The sequence below is a fragment of the Euprymna scolopes genome, chromosome 38, assembly GCF_053919585.1.
Source record: "Euprymna scolopes isolate OS-2025 chromosome 38, ASM5391958v1, whole genome shotgun sequence".
NCBI classification, from domain to species: domain Eukaryota; kingdom Metazoa; phylum Mollusca; class Cephalopoda; order Sepiida; family Sepiolidae; genus Euprymna; species Euprymna scolopes.
Genome location: NC_136519.1, coordinates 23,068,877 through 23,090,040, shown reverse-complemented (window position 1 = coordinate 23,090,040; position 21,164 = coordinate 23,068,877). Strand labels below are relative to the sequence as shown.

Genomic DNA, 21,164 nt, shown 5'->3' with positions numbered 1-21,164 from the left:
GACACTTAGCACTCCCCCAAAATCCCGACTCCGACACTTAGCACTCCCCCAAAATCCTGACTTCGACACTTAGCACTTCCTCAAAATCCTGACTCCGACACTTAGCATTCCCCCAAAATCCCGACTCCGACACTTAGCATTCCCCCAAAATCCCGACTCCGACACTTAGCACTTCCTCAAAATCCTGACTCCGACACTTAGCACTCCCCCAAAATCCTGACTCCGACACTTCGCACTCCCCCAAAATCCCGACTCCGACACTTAGCACTCCCCCAAAATCCTGTCTCCGACACTTAGCACTCCCCCAAAATCCTGACTTCGACACTTAGCACTTCCTCAAAATCCTGACTCCGACACTTAGCACTCCCCCAAAATCCCGATTCCGACACTTAGCACTTCTTCAAAATCCTGACTCCGACACTTAGCACTCCCCCAAAATCCTGACTCCGACACTTAGCACTCCCCCAAAATCCCGACTCCGACACTTAGCACTCCCCCAAAATCCTGACTCCGACACTTAGCACTCCCCCAAAATCCCGACTCCGACACTTAGCACTTCCTCAAAATCCTGACTCCGACACTTAGCACTCCCCCAAAATCCTGACTCCGACACTTAGCACTCCCCCAAAATCCTGACTCCGACACTTAGCATTCCCCCAAAATCCTGACTTCGACACTTAGCACTCCCCCAAAATCCTGACTCCGACACTTAGCACTCCCCCAAAATCCTGACTCCACCACTTAGCACTTCCTCAAAATCCTGACTCCGACACTTAGCACTCCTCCAAAATCCTGACTCCACCACTTAGCATTTCCTCAAAATCCTAACTTCGACACTTAGCATTCCCCCCAAATCCTGACTCCACCACTTAGCACTTCCTCAAAATCCTGACTCCGACACTTAGCACTCCCTCAAAATCCTGACTCCGACACTTAGCACTCCCCCAAAATCCTGACTCCGACACTTAGCACTCCCCCAAAATCCTGACTCCGACACTTAGCACTCCCCCAAAATCCCGACTCCGACACTTAGCACTCCCTCAAAATCCCGACTCCGATACTTAGCACTTCCTCAAAATCCTGACTCCGACACTTAGCACTCCCCCAAAATCCTGACTCCCACACTTAGCACTCCTCCAAAATCCTGACTCCGACACTTAGCATTCCCCCAAAATCCTGACTTCGACACTTAGCACTCCCCCAAAATCCTGACTCCGACACTTAGCACTCCCCCAAAATCCTGACTCCACCACTTAGCACTTCCTCAAAATCCTGACTCCGACACTTAGCACTCCTCCAAAATCCTGACTCCACCACTTAGCATTTCCTCAAAATCCTAACTTCGACACTTACCACTCCCCCAAAATCCTGACTTTGACACCTCGCACTCCTCAAATATACAACTGCCTATATTCAGATACTGTGTTGCTTCTTCGGAGATTTAATATTATGTAGTGGCTCTTGTTACACCATGCATGAAACACATAAATGTGTGTTGATAACATCTACAATATTTATTAATTATCAAACTGAACTGAAAGAAACCATTAAAAATTTATGGTTGACACTCCATTGATTCGAACAGTCAGTCAGGATTTCATAATAATAAAATTAAATGACTCATTTGGTTTTTTTTATACTAGGTGTCCTGTTCTGGCATTGCTCGGTAATTTATTTATTTGCAATTTCATTTGTTTTCTTCTTTTTTAACCTATGCCCTTTTTTTAATATAATTTTTTTCAAGATGCATATAAATTGGTATTGGAAGGAAAAAAAAGAAATGAAAACATCTCATTATAGAAAAAGATTGAAAGCAGGTGATTATCTGACTTGCCGTTTGCTTTTTCTCAGTTCCCATAAATGCGTTATTTGGAGTAAATATGAGTAAAAAAATAAATAAATAAATAATTAAGAGTGTTACTTATGCTGTACTTATGTAAAAAAATAAATAAATAAATAAGAGTGTTACTTATGCAGTACTTATGTAAAAAGATAAATAAATAATTAAGAGTGTTACTTAAGCAGTACTTATGTAAAAAAATAATTAAGAGTGTTACTTATGCAGTACTTATGTAAAAAAATAAATAAATAATTAAGAGTGTTTCTTATGCTGTACTTATGTAAAAAAATAAATAAATAATTAAGAGTGTTACTTATGCAGTACTTATGTAAAAAAATAAATAAATAATTAAAAGTGTTACTTAAGCAGTACTTATGTAAAAAAATAATTAAGAGTGTTACTTATGCAGTACTTATGTAAAAAAATAAATAAATAATTAAGAGTGTTTCTTATGCTGTACTTATGTAAAAAAATAAATAAATAATTAAGAGTGTTACTTATGCAGTACTTATGTAAAAAAATAAATAAATAATTAAGAGTGTTACTTATGCAGTACTTATGTAAAAAAAATAAATAAATAATTAAGAGTGTTTCTTATGCTGTACTTATGTAAAAAAATAAATAAATAATTAAGAGTGTTACTTATGCAGTACTTATGTAAAAAAATTATTAAGAGTGTTACTTATGCAGTACTTATGTAAAAAAAATAATTAAGAGTGTTACTTATGCAGTACTTATGTAAAAAAATAAATAAATAATTAAGAGTGTTACTTATGCTGTACTTATGTAAAAAAATAAATAAATAATTAAGAATGTTACTTATGCAGTACTTATGTAAAAAAATAAATAAATAATTAAGAGTGTTACTTATGCTGTACTTATGTAAAAAAATAAATAAATAAATAATTAAGAGTGTTACTTATGCAGTACCTATGTAAAAAATAATAATTAAGAGTGTTACTTATGCAGTACTTATGTAAAAAAATAAATAAATAATTAAGAGTGTTACTTATGCTGTACTTATGTAAAAAAATAAATAATTAAGAGTGTTACTTATGCTGTACTTATGTAAAAAAATGAATAAATAATTAAGAGTGTTACTTATGCTGTACTTACGTAAAAAAATAAATAAATAATTAAGAGTGTTACTTATGCATACTTATGTAAAAAAAATAATTAAGAGTGTTACTTATGCAGTACTTATGTTAAAAATAAATAAATAATTAAGAGTGTTACTTATGCAATACTTATGTAAAAATATAAATAAATAATTAAGAGTGTTACTTATGCAGTACTTATGTAAAAAAATAAATAAATAATTAAGAGTGTTACTTATGCAGTACTTATGTAAAAAATAAATAAATAATTTAGAGTGTTACTTATGCAGTACTTATGTAAAATAAATAAATAAATAATTAAGAGTGTTACTTATGCTGTACTTATGTAAAAAAATGAATAAATAATTAAGAGTGTTACTTATGCTGTACTTACGTAAAAAAATAAATAAATAATTAAGAGTGTTACTTATGCATACTTATGTAAAAAAAATAATTAAGAGTGTTACTTATGCAGTACTTATGTTAAAAATAAATAAATAATTAAGAGTGTTACTTATGCAGTACTTATGTAAAAATATAAATAAATAATTAAGAGTGTTACTTATGCAGTACTTATGTAAAAAAATAAATAAATAATTAAGAGTGTTACTTATGCAGTACTTATGTAAAAAATAAATAAATAATTTAGAGTGTTACTTATGCAGTACTTATGTAAAATAAATAAATAAATAATTAAGAGTGTTACTTATGCTGTACTTATGTAAAATAATAAATAAATAATTAAGAGTGTTACTTATGCAGTACTTATGTAAAAAAATAAATAATTAAGAGTGTTACTTATGCAGTACTTATGTAAAAAAAAAATAAATAATTAAGAGTGTTACTTATGCAGTACTTATGTAAAAAAAATAAATAAATAATTAAGAGTGTTACTTATGCAGTACTTATGTAAAAAATAAATAAATAATTAAGAGTGTTACTTATGCAGTACTTATGTAAAAAAATAAATAAATAATTAAGAGTGTTACTTATGCAGTACTTATGTAAAAAATAAATAAATAATTTAGAGTGTTACTTATGCAGTACTTATGTAAAATAAATAAATAAATAATTAAGAGTGTTACTTATGCAGTACTTATGTAAAAAATAAATAAATAATTTAGAGTGTTACTTATGCAGTACTTATGTAAAAAAATAAATAAATAATTAAGAGTGTTACTTATGCAGTACTTATGTAAAAAAATAAAAAAATAATTAAGAGTGTTACTTATGCAGTACTTATGTAAAAAAATAAATAATTAAGAGTGTTACTTATGCAGTATTTATGTAAAAAATAAAATAAATAATTAAGAGTGTTACTTATGCAGTACTTATGTAAAAAAAATAAATAAATAAATAAGAGTGTTACTTATGCAGTACTTATGTAAAAAATAAATAAATAATTTAGAGTGTTACTTATGCAGTACTTATGTAAAAAAATAAATAAATAATTAAGAGTGTTACTTATGCAGTACTTATGTAAAAAAATAAAAAAATAATTAAGAGTGTTACTTATGCAGTACTTATGTAAAAAAATAAATAAATAATTAAGAGTGTTACTTATGCTGTACTTATGTAAAAAAATAAATAATTAAGAGTGTTAGTTATGCTGTACTTATGTAAAAAAATGAATAAATAATTAAGAGTGTTACTTATGCAGTACCTATGTAAAAAAAAATAATTAAGAGTGTTACTTATGCAGTACTTATGTAAAAAAAATAAATAAATAATTAAGAGTGTTACTTATGCAGTACTTATGTAAAAAATAAATAAATAATTAAGAGTGTTACTTATGCAGTACTTATGTAAAAAAAAAAAATAAATAATTAAGAGTGTTACTTATGCTGTACTTATGTAAAAAAAATAAATAAATAATTAAGAGTGTTACTTATGCAGTACTTATGTAAAAAATAAATAAAAAAATAATTAAGAGTGTTACTTATGCAGTACTTATGTAAAAAAATAAATAAATAATTAAGAGTGTTACTTATGCAGTACTTATGTAAAAAAAAAAAATAAAAAAATAATTAAGAGTGTTACTTATGCAGTACTTATGTAAAAAAATAAATAAATAATTAAGAGTGTTACTTATGCAGTACTTATGTAAAAAAAAAAAAATAAAAAAATAATTAAGAGTGTTACTTATGCAGTACTTATGTAAAAAAATAAATAAATAATTAAGAGTGTTACTTATGCAGTACTTATGTAAAAAAAAAAATAAAAAAATAATTAAGAGTGTTACTTATGCAGTACTTATGTAAAAAAAAAAAATAAAAAAATAATTAAGAGTGTTACTTATGCAGTACTTATGTAAAAAAATAAATAAATAATTAAGAGTGTTACTTATGCAGTACTTATGTAAAAAAAAAAATAAAAAAATAATTAAGAGTGTTACTTATGCAGTACTTATGTATATGTATGGAATCTTTGCTTTTCATTAAAAAAAAAACTAACAAGAAAAAAATACTTATAAATTGGATTATTTAGACTAGCATCATCACGATCATCATCACTGTGACCATAGAAATGATGATGATGAAAGGAGTGTTGCAAAGAGGTTGTCAGAATGACACGAGTGAAAACTAAATTCTTCGACTTACATGGTTACTCAGTTTTTTCTCGCGTATCTCGCGCAATGACGGGGCAGCAATAAAGACAACAAAGGAAGCAAATTCAGCAGTGCGTAAAGCTTTCAAATCCTGGAAAAACCAAATCACAATACAAAAGGCCATGCATATCAATATCGACACTAACATTGGACAGCCAGTAACGAAAGAGAGAGAGAGAAAGAGAAAAAAAAAATAGAACCAAAAAAAAAAAAAAAAAAAAAAAAATGGGTCAATCCACCAGCAGAGTCTTCATGCACCTGTAGCATAGCCAATAGCTCCCATCACACTGCCGTCTGCCATAAGAGAGTCTTTAGTGGATCAGTTGATTCGTCAGTATCCATTTCTGACCCCCTCTTACCTGGCTGGCTTTTAAGACAAATAAACACTTTGGAGTCGGAATTGGGAAAGAGGGATGAAAACATATATAAATATCAGGAAAGGGCGGGGTTGGGGGTAGGAAGGCAGCTAGACAGAGGCTTAGGACAGACCATGCAGGACAATACCAGCAGCATCTACAATCAGCTTCCATTAAAAAGTTGCCAGTTTGTATGAAAGACTTCAAAGATGAAGTAAGTAACTTCATACAGAAATCATGTTAAAGTTACAGTAACGCTTTTCTCTATATCTAAAAAAAAAAAAAACACTTTTACAAGACATTGCGTTGAACGAAAAGTTAACAAAATGGTCAACACAGTACAAGTGACCTTATCATTCAACAGGCAATTTGTCTCATTAACTCTTATCCTTTGTGGCTTTTATTCCTAATAGGGGTTTTCTTTTATTATTATTATTAATAATACATAACTGAAAGAAAACAGACTTTTTTAAATTATTTTTTTAAAAACTACTAACCAGAATTTAGTTCCCAGATTTACGCATGTATTTTTTGAGCAACTCGGCTAATTTCCTCGAGTCATTCCTGACTTGATTTGAATGGTAACTCATAAGTCAATCTACCATATAATAAACTGATCTTGTTTCCCCCCTCTAAATTCAGCAATTAATTCGAATTCTGTGCACCAGTCGGCATATCAATTTTGGGGTTTTAGTTGTTGTTTTAACAAACTGCGTTTCCTGCGAAACCAAATCAAAACTCACAGTTGAAACGAGTAACAATTCTTCAAGAGTTTATGATATTTGATTTTTCTACCAAACGACAGTCCTGCACCAGAAGTCACAAGTGTTCAAGCTCAAAAAGTTTTCGTTTTTTTTTTTTTTTAAACTTCACTAATATATGGCATTACCACGTTGACACATCAGTTCTCATTAGATCGCTGAAGTTAAGCAATGTTGAGCCTGGTCAGTACCAGATGGGTGATCATTTATGAATACCAGCTGCTGTATACGGGAGGATGCCGACACCTCCCTGCAAGAAATGCAAAATACCTCACGCTGTTACCTCCACTGATGGGGATATATGCAAGTGACTGGGGACTGCTTGTGAATTTGATAATCCTATAAAATTTCCTCCTTTCAAACGAAGCCAGTTCGACCTGCCTAGAGCGAGTATCACTTTGGTTCGGAAGGTTTTAAAGCACTGTTCTTCATAATGTTTTCTTCTTTTTTTGGTTCAGCTTAAATAGGTGTTGTTTATACCAGTCATCGATACAATCAATCTGACAGTAACTTTGTTGCTGTCGGATTGAGGTAAAGTTTTGTTCAGTTTTGTTCAAGTTTGCCCTCCAAAGTTTTACCTTCTACCTGAAAAGGGTTCATGGTTCAATTTATTGCTAATCGCCTGAGGCTCCCTCATCAGGCATTTTTTAGGCTACAGTGCACTTCACCTAGTGTGCTGACTTTTCAAAACCTCACCTGTCTAACCTCCTCTAGAGAGGAAGTAAATACACATAATTTGACTGTAATAAAATTGCATTTTTTTTTTATTGTTATTTTTACTATAGTTCAACTCTCTAAATTTTTTATTTTAAAATATATAATCGCTGCATGAAAATATTGCATTTTTTTTTTTAATCTACATCTAGCATAATCGTTAGACTGCTAATTAGTTGGTTGGTAGACTGGAGTTCAATCCTCAATCTATTCATATAAAAGACTACCTAATGCCCCCTTGTTAATTACTAACCATTATATGGTGAGGATCAGGAGTAAGTAGTGTAGTCAAGGGAAACAATTGGCATCCTCCTCTGCGCCTTCATATAGTAGCCAATAGAAAAGGGAGCCTTAGGTTTGTCCTAGACTATGGTTGCCCACGTTACTATTTTACTTACATTTAAATATCAAATGTATATACTTTGAAATTCATACTAAGCTTATTTCATCTGGAGTAAGGGTTAAACGAAATCCTAAACTAAATGATCTGGTTTAAGAAGATGACTGTTGAAGTGGATAACTGTCAATTGACAACTTATGTGTGCCAAGTCTGCATCCAGTTGGTTCCATATTGCCACTCTCGATGGATGTTGGCAACCTTCATGTGGTCTGTACTTTAAGTACCAGACTCTAGAAAGAATTGTGAGAAACCAATACCAACCACAGAATCAAGTCCAAAAATATATTTGAATAATAACATTTTGAAAAACAAAACATTCAGTAGATGATGATTTGTCAACATTTTATTTTTATGATATACAACTAAATTAGAGCATGTGGGGATCACAGCTAAACTCAATTGCATAACTTCCTGTTATGCACCAAATCAAGCATGACTAGGTTCAGCATTTGAATTCAAATTTGACTTTCATATGTCATTATTTGAAATGGTCTCCATTGTAATAATCTTCCTACCTAAATAATTATTTCTAGAAAGAATCTAAAGTGAATTACATTTTTTTTATTTAGTACTGCAAAGATAAAAATAAATAGCTAGTTAGAATCAAATATAAATTTGTCAAATGCATTGCTATTTTGGTCTAACCTTAAAAATCTGACTATCTTAATTTTATGCATTAGATATGCTCCCTACTTATGGGTTGAGCTATCTTTTAAAAGAAGCAAGAGATACTGTCTATAATGAAAAAAGGATATAACTGTATTTGCAAATTATTTCAGTAGAATAAAATAATCTGGCTAGATAGAACATGTAATCGATGAAATTGATTGGATTTTTTATGTAAAAGACTGAAAACTTAGATAAATGACTGGCTAGTTTGAATCAAATATCGATTTGTCAAACGTTATTCTATTTAGGAATGACCTTGAAAATCTGACTTAATTTTATGCCTTAGTTTAGCTAAGATTATGATATGATTAATTTATTTTTTAAGCAACTGACAATTTTCTAATTGAAGTTGAGATTAGAAATCTAGAAAAAAAAAACATAATTAGGCAAAGAAGAAAGGTTAACAAAAGAAGATGCCGAGAACACATTCCGTCTGGCCATTGCAAGGTTTGTCACCGAAAACAAATAAAACAAATAAGAAACAATCTAAGATAAATTATTTGAATTGATACGAAGGGGGGGTGGGAAGTTCTTGTTGAGGGCGTCTGATAGAAATTACCTCGGTCACTGCTGGTATAGTTGGAGCTGCAATGAATACCACAAATGGCGAGAATTCAGCCGTTCGTAACACCTTTACCGCCTGCAAAATCATAAGTACACACACGCACGATGATTGACCTTGAAATGCAGAGATGCCATTGCAATCAATTTACACAACATTAATGATGTTTTCATATAAAGTGATAAAAATTTTTTTTTTTTTTTCATTCAAAAACTTGGCTTACTCTATCATGGATTTTATATATATATATATATATATATATATATATATATATATATATATATATATATATATTAGTCATTAAAAAATTTTCTCAGGCAAAGAAAGTTGGTCTTTTCCTTAAATTAATAAATTTATATGATTATCTTACCAAAGAATAAATCTTTAACAAAGCAAAATTTATCAAGATAAGAAAAGCTCAACACTATTAAGAGAAGCAAAAAAAATATATGAAATAAAAGACTTGATTTTCCATGTATTTTTACTTGGTTAGGTTTGTAAACAGTTGCCATACTCTTCATTTCCAAAAATAAATATAAATAAGCCCTAGTATCTATTCAACTAACTGTTAATTTGACCATATGGACATATATCTTATGAATAAACACACTAATAAATAAATAGTTTGAAAACTAGAAACACATGAATGGATAAAAAAAACTTGGTAATGGGAAAATGAAGTCGCCATCAGAAAACAAATCAACCATAAAAACCTGGGATAGGGAAGTGACGGTAAGAGTATAATATTACTTCACATCAAAGTGAAAGCTTAGACCAATAAATAACCGCCAAGTTAAAAGATACCAACACCATAACCACACGAAACTGTACTCCCTCTCCCTCACCACTACTCCTTTCTTTCACCACAGTTCCCTCCAAAAAACCCCAATGCTCAAATTCACAAAGTATACACCTCACTTTCTTCTAGAATATTAACTATTATAAAATTAATACAATTTTAACTCCCGTTTCAATATATATTCTTTTTTTAGTCTGATGAGGTGTTATCCTTGAATTGGGATTCCACTGAATCATGTATGCACATATGTAACCAATAATGTTTGTATAATAAACAGGCTATATACTAGCTCTGTCCTGCATTGAGTACTCTTTAATAATCATGTGAGTTTCATTGGATCTACATCTATGAAACTAATCAATACAACCATTATATATATATATATATATATATATATATATATATATATATATATATATATATACAATTATATAAATGCAACTTTGTCTGTGTGAGTTCGTTCCTTATAGATTCTGAAACGGTTGAACAGATTTTCCTAAAAAACTTAGAACTTTAGTGTATAAGCCTGGGAGTGATCTTAGTTAAATTTTAATTCAGAATACCCCTGATAATTACTGATAATGAAAACCGTTATTTTATCTATCATAGATAAAGCCATTTTTTCCATGTCATTGCTTAGCAACAATGATAGAACAATGGGCTGTGAAAATTCTACTGTGGCTAAGTTGATAGCATATTTTTTGTTGTTTTCTTTTTTGCATGTTTTTTTCTTTGATTAACTGGAAAGAATTTTATATAAAATAATTTTATAAAAGAAACAATAGGTTCTCTAGAATGCAATGTAGAATAACATATATTTTGGACTAAGTCACTGCATGGAGATATGTGAAGCTTCCTCCTGGGCGATTTCGCGGATTTCGATGACAATAAAAATATAGGAGTGTGAAATATTCGTTGATCATCATTCAATCCCAGGCAACGTCGGGTCTCCCTGTAAGTATATATATATATATATATATATGTTGCCAGGGTTTGAATCTCTCGACTGGCGTTAATCGTGACACCCTGTACTGATGATTCCCAAAAGGATGAAACACTACTGTCCATAGTAACTAATTATGTCAGCCCCTTTAAGAAACTTGTTTCCTATCATTGAGCACTTTCAGTTGTAATAAGTCGGTCAATTTAGCTTACATGTGTAGATCGTCATATAACGATTAGATCACCCTGACTGATGTTAAAAGCATTTAAAAGAATAAATGTTCAAATTTCAACTGTATCTCTCGCGGTTGACGGTAGCCGAATGGTTTGGTTCCTTGCTAATGAAGCCAGACATGACTTATGCCAGGGTTCAAATCTCTCGACTGGCGTTAATCGTGACACCCTGCACTGATGATTCCTGAAAGGATGAAACACTAGTGTCTGCAGGTATTTAATTATTATAGTAAATAATTATATATATTAATATTAATTTAATGAAACGAAAAGCTTCTTTGCCTGAAAAGATCATAGTTTTTAATGACTACCACCAACTGAAACATGATGCTTTTTTACATATTTTTATGTATAAAAATATTAATATAAATATTCCGATTTACTATAAAGGACTACTATACAATCTCAGTTGAAATTCTCCGGATATTTTTTACCATGTCAATCATGCAGTATGGTTAACAGAGCAGAAATCAGAGAAAAACAAAAAAAAATACAATAAATAACTGTTACCAAATACATTATATTTATATACATTATAATTTAATTTTTTTTAACCTGTATAGTTTTAAAGTTTTGAAACCGTTTGCAATTCTTTTTTTTTTTTAAATTTAAAAATCAGTTTATTTACTTTCATTGGCCCATGGTGAGTCAATGAAAGATGACAGTTGATAATTTTTGAAGGTGGTTGCTAATTTCAGTATTTAAAGATAGTAAAAAAAACAATGTAAGGCTTATGACACCACTCACCGTAAATCTGGCGGTGGTTGCCAGTCCGGTTAGGATAAGCCTTTTTCATATTTTTAAAATTAGAAAAAAAAAAAATTAACCGTCGTTTTTGATTGATGAATTTGGCTAAGCGAAAGTAACAAAACAAATCTTGAAATATCAAAACTTACAATTTCAGAAGTTTAAAACTATGCAGGTCGATAGAAAATTAAATTTTAATGTGTTTGATTAAAGTTATTTGCTGTATATTTAGTTTGTTTTCAATTTATCGGCTGTTAACTAAACTGCACGAATGCCATATACATTTATGAAAATTAAAAAGTATTCAACTATAAGAAATATTTAAGAACTTTTCCTTTTCAAAATCAGTCTGTAAATATCAGAAAGATTTGTGAGATGTTGTGCTGTACCAAGGCATTTCCTCGGATATCGGTGGTTGGGTGGCACTCATAAAGATAAAACAATTCACAATGGTTCCTGATATCATTAATAGACCAAACCTGTTGATTAAGTACAATGTTTCAGAATAAATTAACCACAAACAAAGGACAAAATTCAAGGCACCATATTATTAGACTTCTGTAGTGTAGAAGCATTCTTGTAGTACAAAAAAAAAAAAAATGGCAGCATAAATCAATCATAGAAATTTTCCAAGTAAAGAATTAATCAACCCAAGACCAGCAAAGCTTAATGGTCTTTTTTTTATTAAGATGGAAAATTATTGCTGAATAATTCAAAGATTCAATGGTTATAGTAGAATTGCTCAAACCTTTGTGGTTGTACACTCTTACAATGCCAAAAATATTGCAACAAGGCTTATGGAAGCGTTATCTTTTACCTCTGCCGAGTTTGTTTTCATTCGCCTTTGTTTATGTACAGCCTAGTGTCAACATCCTTTGACAAGAGTCGAGGGACCAACTACAAACAGCCAAGACCGATGAAAACTGCCTTATGAAAGCCTTGAAAATCCTCAACAAGGTCAAACACTTAGTAAAAGCCAGAGATGCTCTGGTTCTCTCAGTTGAGAAAGAACAACATGTAGCTAGTCTACAGTTCGCATAACGTCTACACATTAACACCAAGAACCCTTTCAGAACAATTTGAAGTATTTAGTAGCAGTAAAGTGCAGCAGACAGGCATTTCTGTGTACCATTCGTGAGTTTGAGAGTATGTAACCCTATATACGGCATAATCACGTTGATACACTGATTCTTGTTAAATCACCAAAGTTAAGCAATGTTGAGCCTGGTCAGTAGTAAAACGGGTAACCATTTCGGAATTCCAGGTGCTTAACTGAACATTGTTTTCAGTCGTCTAGCACTTCTCCTTGCCACTGGACTCAAGCAGTGCCGATTCAGGAGATGAGGTTGGAACTGCGCAATCCTTGCTTCACAATTACTTGCGTAGTTGCCCTTACAAGGGGTATCCGTTGTCTCGAGAGGCTGAACGGAGGCATCATCATCGAACCCAACTGGAAAACATTGGAATATTGGAAGAAAAATCACTGCACATTGTGATGATTTTCATTTGAATCAAAAATTCAGTGCGCTATTAAAAACGATGAGATGTGAGAAACAGCGACTAACAGGAAAAAAATCACAGGTGTTCTGACTGTGATCACACAACAAAATTCAAGATTAGAAAGTGGATCTTGAGTTTACTTTCGACAGCCGCGTACCTCTCGCTTTCTTTATTTTGTCCTTTAGTCCTCACATTCCAGAAGTGATGTTTTTGACAAAAAGAGAAGAATTGCTGTTTTCTGGATCAGAATCTATTCCATCTAACACTTATTGTTGGCAAGATTTTAGACACTTAAGTAGTATGTTTTTAGCCTCCTTACATAAAGTGGCTTCATGTCTTGCCTGTAGTAATTTCTATAAAACAAAGTTGCAAAACAAAGGGATAGCAAAATCTAGCCAAAGCAAATCTTTTCTCCAGCTGATCTCAATGCAACACGTGTAAGACTTTTTCCAAATCAATCTTGTGAACTGTTTCCATCAAATGAAACAATGTTTTTAGCAAAACTCGAATCACTAAGATACTCCAAATTTTTTTGCTACAACGTGAATTTTTTGGAGAGGATGGATCATAAATTCTCATGTTTCATAACGTTTAGGTCCATGTAACCTTCACCCTTCTTCTAATGTACCTTGTTGAACTCCAGAATCATTCTGTCAAGCTCAAGAATCTGCATGGAATTTCAAACAGAGCCCTTTATTTTATCTAGAATTATTATTCTCTTGTTGCAACTGTATTTTCAGCGTCACCCACACTGGAGATTGAACCTTCAACCTCTAGCAGAATAACTTTACAACTGAATTTTACCATGTACTTTATCCACTATGCCACGTATCCTTATGCTTAATGGAAAGATTCTCGAGTTCAACAAGATACACCTCATGATGATCAGAGGTTACGTCAACTAAAACGTTGTGAAAAGGACACTCAAGATGAGAACAGTAGTCCAAATAATACAAATAATCAATTCTCATCTAAAAAATTCAGAAACATTAGTATTGGATTCTCTAAGAAGAATGACACAAAACTATATTAATGATTACGTTTCCACTGATGTGCTCTCCGGTCGTCTTCAGGCAGGGCAGACTATCAGCCAAAACATATTACAAATGCAAATACTTAAGACAGTTGTCAAAATAATTTTAAAAAAATCAAAGTAAATAACGACAATCTCTCAACCCCATCCCACAGCACCGAACAAAATAATTCAGAAACTGAAGATCTCTGCCTCACCTGAGGTTCTACATCAAGAATTGCCATCAGACTGTCAGCGTGAATTTGTCGTATCGTCTCTAGTTTTGTCCCATACATAGCATCCTCATGGGTTCCGTATTCTAAATATTCATTTGCCTCAATATCCGCCATCATTTTCTTCCGTGTGACAAAATAATAGTTTTTCCCATTTTCTTCGTCTTTTCGAGGTGGTCGTGTTGTGTCTACAAGAGAAATAAGATGAAAGGGCATTTATTAAAAACTTGACGGAGATAAGTTCATATAATAATTAGCAGGCTCCACATCCCTGGCATTACATAGGAAAATTGGAGACAACAAGAATGACATTTTTTTTATTCCTACCCATGAGTTCAATAAAAATAAATCTATGACTATCTAAAAATAAAAATAAATCTATGACTATCTAAAAATAAAAATAAATCTATGACTATCTAAAAATAAAAATGAATCTATGACTATCTAAAAATAAAAATGAATCTATGACTATCTAAAAATAAAAATGAATCTATGACTATCTAAAAATAAAAATGAATCTATGACTATCTAAAAATAAAAATGAATCTATGACTATCTAAAAATAAAAATAAATCTATGACTATCTAAAAATAAAAATAAATCTATGACTATCTAAAAATAAAAATAAATCTATGACTATCTAAAAATAAAAATGAATCTATGACTATCTAAAAATAAAAATGAATCTATGACTATCTAAAAATAAAAATGAATCTATGACTATCTAAAAATAAAAATGAATCTATGACTATCTAAAAATAAAAATGAATCTATGACTATCTAAAAATAAAAATGAATCTGTGACTATCTTAAAATAAAAATGAATCTGTGACTATCTAAAAATAAAAATGAATCTGTGACTATCTAAAAATAAAAATGAATCTGTGACTATCTAAAAATAAAAATGAATCTGTGACTATCTAAAAATAAAAATGAATCTGTGACTATCTAAAAATAACAGGTAACATAAATTCTATGATGAATCTTTAACGGGATGAGACGCTGAAGAATATGTGTAGCTAAATTGCCATATATTTTCATAACTAATATATATATATTATATATATATATATACAGTATAACTCCTCTAATTTGAACATCCGCTTCGTTCAAATTAGAGGATGCTGTTCAAGTCTCATGATAAAAAAATGTGCTGCAGTTAACTTTAATTTTCTAAGAATTAAGAAATAGTAAATGAAAGTCATTGCTACATGATACTTCAAGTATATAGTGACTTGAGTTTACGATATATTGCAAGTAAGAATTGTTAAATATTATTACTAGGAACAAATACCTTGAAAATAAATTAAATCTACTCTTACTTGTTAGGTATTTATTACCTAAGTTATCATCTACAGAAGGTTTAGAAGAAGTCCAAATGAGAGGAAGTCCAACTTTAGAGGAAGTTCATATTAAAGAAGTTTTACTGTACATACACACACATATATATATATATATATGGAAAAAAGTGAAAGAAAACCTTTGGCCTTTTTAGAAAATTCTTAACGTTGTATCCCCATTTTCGAGGAAACTTCTTCAGAATAATGATAAGAATGATTGAGGAAAATAAAATTCACCAAAGATATCTTTCCCTCCTGATATTTTATATATACCTTCTCCACTTATTATTTTTAATTGCTTTCCCTTTATGCACGTAAAATATATAAATATATCAGTTTTCGGGTTTGTATTACTGTACACATAGATTAAAAAAAGTTGTCAAAAAACAAATATATAACAAATATATGTTATCAAAGGCAAGATAAGTTACTTTTCTACCAAACTGGATATATTTTTGTGTTTTTTTATTCAATGTAACATGTTTATTCAGCTCGAAAAACATGCAGTGTTTACCGATGTATTCGAAAATTCCAAATGGCGGCCGACTCTCTCTTTAACACGGTAAGTTTGGGAAAAGGTGTTATAAATAATAAACTAGACAAAATGCTATTAAAAAAACACCGAATATATGTCAAGTTATGTCACGGTAACATATATTGAGCGAATTTCTAACAGTATTTTGTCGAGTTTATTATTTATAACACCTTTTCCCAAACTTACCGTGTTAAAGAGAGAGTCGGCCGCCATTTTGAATTTTCCAATACATCGGTAAACACAGTATGTTTTTCGAGCTGAATAAACATGTTAAATTGAATGAAAACACGAAAATTATATCCAGTTTGGTAGAAAAGTAACTTATCTTGCCTTTGATAACATTTATTTGTTATATATTTGTTTTTTTGACAACTTTTTCGAATCTATGTGTACAGTAATACAAACCCCAGTTTTCATAGGATACTCCTCTAATCTTTGGTGTACTTTTATTTTCCTGGATCATCCTTATCATTGTCCTGAGGTCAAAGGTCTTCTTTCCCTTTTTTCCATAATACCTGCTTTTATTTTCATTATATATATATATATATATATATATAAATGTATATATATATATATAAATGTATATATATATATATATAAATGTATATATATATATATATAAATGTATATATATATATATAAATGTATATATATATATATAAATGTATATATATATATATATATAAATGTATATATATATAAATGTATATATATATATATATAAATGTATATATATATGTATATACATATATATATGTATATATATATATACATACATAAATGTATATATATATATATATATATATATATATATATATATACATACATATATACAAATGTATATATATAATTTTATTAAAGATTCCAAAGTCACAGAAGTATTCACTTAATTCACATTTAAATTGTTTTATTGCCGTGTCTTACGCGTGTTTCATTGGATGGCATTAATATACCATCATATATATATATCATCAGAGATTTATATTAAATCCTCAGGAAAAAAATATACAGTTTTTTGTTTTTTGTTTTTGTGCATTCTGAACCTTCACTTGCCACTGGTATTTAACAACGCCAACTCCGGAGGGATGTGGTTGGAGATTGCGCAACTCTTGACACACACAAAAAAATTTCCATGCGCAGGCACCCTACCTTACAAATAAGTATCCACAGTCTGTCAAGACTGAAGGAAGCTACTTAAAGTGACCTTTTACCAGCTATTTTTATTGGCTAAAGACCAAATTGAATTTGTTCCACGGGTCTGTAGACCAAAAATTGATAGAAGTTTGGTAGAGACCTTCAGCACACATACACAGACTCTACCAAACTACTCTGTCAATTTTTGATATACAGGGGATATACTCTAATACACCGTGTTTAGAATCTTTAGGCAAATATTGATTCTGAAAAATGTCTAAAATTTAAGGCTTTAGCTTAGGAAATCTTAAAAGAAATTTATTTGATGTGTAACTATATATAGAGAAATACTTACGTGGAATGGGGTAAGCAAATCTATCTGGATGACTGGTAATTAATGTATTTTTAATATGTCGTCGACCAACACCATGAGCACCTGGAAATATTAAGTAACAAAAGAATTAAGAGCTGTTGTGGCTTTGAAGGGCCAGTAATAACCAAGAAAAACACAATGGTATAATTAACGAAAATGCATTAATTAAAGAATTGCAGAAAGTATGCGCCTGTTTCAGTGGCCATAACTGCCATCAATAATTGCCACAATGTTTAGTCATAACTGTATTTGTTGTTGTCTGGGTAAGTCCATTTTTACCTGAAATAGGTAGATCAACTAACATCATACCACCGTTCTTTATGGATCTCTACCGGGTCAAAATATGTACAGCACAATCACGTTGACACACCGGTTCTTGCTAGATCACCAAAGTTAAGCAATGTTGAGCCTGGCCAGTACCAGATGGGTGACCATTTGGGAAGGCTAGGCACTGTGTGTACCTTCTGGGAAGGTTGGGTGTGGGGCCAGCACCCTTTTTTTTCTTTTTTCTTTTTTTTTTACAAGGTGGTCACCACTTATCAAGCCCCGGTAGCCACTCAGGGATAAGGGTTATTGTAAGTACAGTATGTTAGTGTGGATATTTAAAGTGTCTACTTAAGGGGGCGGTTCATCAGGAATTTGTGTACGTTGGACTTGAAGACATCCAAGTTGTAGTCAGGAGGGAAGCAGGCAGACGGAACAGAGTTCCACAGGTGTGCAGTTCTAAGAAAGAAGCTTTGTTCATGGAATCTACGTTTTGATTTAGGCATAGATAAAGAGTGGGGAAAGTTTTTCACAGTGGATTCAGCTAGACGGGTGTTTTTTGTAAAAGATTGGCGAGGGGGGACCAGAGATTGGAGTTCAGACGAGCACCTGCCATGGAAATAACGATAAAACAAAGATAGGCTTGCAACGTCTCTTCTGTGGGAGAGAGGTTGCATCCCCCACTAAACCACGAAGTCTATTTTGTACTCTGTCAAGGCAGGATAGGCTTTTTTTAGCAGCTCCTGCCCAGATATGGCAGCAGTATTCCATCCTTGGATGTACTTGGCTTTTATATAGATAGAGAATTGCATCGGTAGTGAGATATCTTCTGGAGCGGTAGAAGGATCCCACCATCTTTCCAGCGACCTTGGCAACAGACTTGATGTACGTGTTACCCTGTAAAAAGAACTCCTCGCAACAAAAACATCTACAAAAGTTCTAGATAGCCTATGCCCCTCCAGGGGCTCAAGGGCTATGGATAGATAGATGGACCTGGTAAAAATAGTTGCTAAGGGGTCAAAATTGAGAGAGATTACAGATAAGTCAACAACTGCTCTTCTCTGCATTTGCACATTTAGTTTATTTTCAGCTCTTTCTTAACTGACTGACGATGGTTCATGCGGTCACGTCTCTGGCTGGAACGCTACAAATTTTACTTTCTGTTCCAGTTCTAGCTGATGGCACCCAAGTCGTAATTATTTTTTTTTTTTTATTTACTTTTGAAATCACAACAATACATTGGGTACAATATCATATGGAATAATTGATTGAGAATTGACTCTATAATAATACTACATGTACCTGGCGTTGTCCAGTATCAAATGTAATAGTTTGAGTATTCTTTTTTTTACTTACAAAAAATGAACTGTTTAGAAAAAACCTATTCGCATGCACATGTCTTAGTTTTTCTTTTTTTTTTTTACTTCATTTTTTTTTTTAAGGAGTTTACATATTATGTTTAATACCTATGGTGTTTCTGTTTATAATGAATAAGAATTCTGCATAAATTAAAATATAATATTTATGTGTATTTTATAACTGGGCAGCCTGCTAGTAATTCTATAAGTGTTTACCAAGTCAGGTAAATTAAATATCAAGCTAGATCTCGGAGGTTCAACAATTTGATTTGTTTTAACCCTTTTAGGTTTATTTAATGCTGATTCCAGTAATTTGGGAAAAGTTTTTATGCTTCAAGTTTTTTTTTTTTTTTTTTGCTCAAACATTTATTCATGGTGTTTAGTTTGGTTGTTTTGTTTTTTTAATTTTGGTTGGTTTGGTTGTTTTACGGCATATCAACCCTTTTCGGGTTATTTAATGCTGAATCCAAAGATTTTGAAGAAAAATTTTTTAATAAACTATATTTGTTGTTTTCAAGTCGGTTTCTATTTAACCCATAGTTGGGACCCTAACAGGTACTACCACTCCGGGTCAGAGTGGACCTGGGAGCAATGGTAATTAAAGGGTGGCTCCACACTCCCCAAAGCCCGCAAGCTGGGGCCTCACCACTGGATATAGTTTAAGGTCATATCCAGAACCAGTTTTTTTTTAAACAATAGTTTTTGCTTTTTGATTTTGCAGAACATGATTGAGTTTTGAAAAGGGAAAAGAAAAAAAAAGAACGATAACATCAATGTTTGGTGCATTTTAGATCAGAAAGTCAATATCTTCAGACAGCCTGATCTGGCAACACAAGAACAAGTTCAATGAATCCAAGCCCAGGAAAACAAGGCATTTAAAGTATGGTATGTGTCTGATTGAATTTTTTTTGTTTTTTTGTCTTCTTTTTCTTATGCGTTAATCCTAAGCTATGGATGGGTCGGCACTTGACATTGATTGGGGTGAAGGCCAGTTTCACAGATATCTTTGTACAGAGTGTCTGCTCGTTTTATCATTAGCCGGAGAACGAGCACGTAGTAAACAGTGATGAGATAGGCAGACACCTTTTACAGAAATGATCAGATACTCTCCTGCATAAAGATCTCCGTGAGAATATATGTGAAACCGGCCTATAGAGAATTGGCTCTGTAATAATAAATATGAACCTCTGTAATAATAAATATGAACTCTGCATGAATTAAAATATATATATATATTTTTTCTTTTTTTTTACAAAGGCATCACCACTTATCAAGGCCCAAAGACCACTCGAGGATAAGGGTTAAGAGTGTACAGTAGTCAATTGAACAATATAGTAATTGTTATTAATGGAAATTCGGTAAATTTGTTAACTTATGTGGAACGGCTCATATAACCCAGCAAGGTCAGCCCCCCCCCCCCAATTTAACATAAAATGATCACCCACTTTCTAATCAGATAATGTTTAATTAGGGGTTTCCTAATGGGGTCCATACCACCTACTGGGGGACGGGGTGTCCGTTATGAGATTTCAGGTGGGCAGTGGCCAAATTTATGGTATAGGGGGCCTTGAGATCCTGGAGGGGAGGCAGTGAAAGACAGAGAGGTTCTAGTAACATCATTAGGTGCTTCTTGATTTGCTGCTGATCATCAACAACAATCTGCCCATTGATCTGTGATTCCTTTGA

General features: G+C 31.8%; 1 protein-coding gene across 24 annotated transcripts in view; it reads right to left on the bottom strand.

Moving 5' to 3' along the window:
* LOC145263089 (peripheral plasma membrane protein CASK-like) overlaps positions 1–21,164 on the bottom strand; it is a 1,377,184-nt gene that overhangs the window by 17,177 nt on the left and 1,338,843 nt on the right. For 12 of the 24 annotated variants that reach the window (XM_080119970.1, XM_080119972.1, XM_080119968.1 and 9 more), the window contains 4 exons: positions 17,839–17,919; positions 14,460–14,662; positions 9,005–9,085; positions 5,538–5,636 (listed from right to left, as the gene is read on the bottom strand). In XM_080119970.1, coding sequence (XP_079976096.1) covers positions 5,538–5,636; positions 9,005–9,085; positions 14,460–14,662; positions 17,839–17,919 — 464 coding nt within the window. The remainder of the gene's footprint in view (positions 1–5,537; positions 5,637–9,004; positions 9,086–14,459; positions 14,663–17,838; positions 17,920–21,164) is intronic. The other 12 variants (XM_080119992.1, XM_080119990.1, XM_080119978.1 and 9 more) reach the window with 2 other exon arrangements.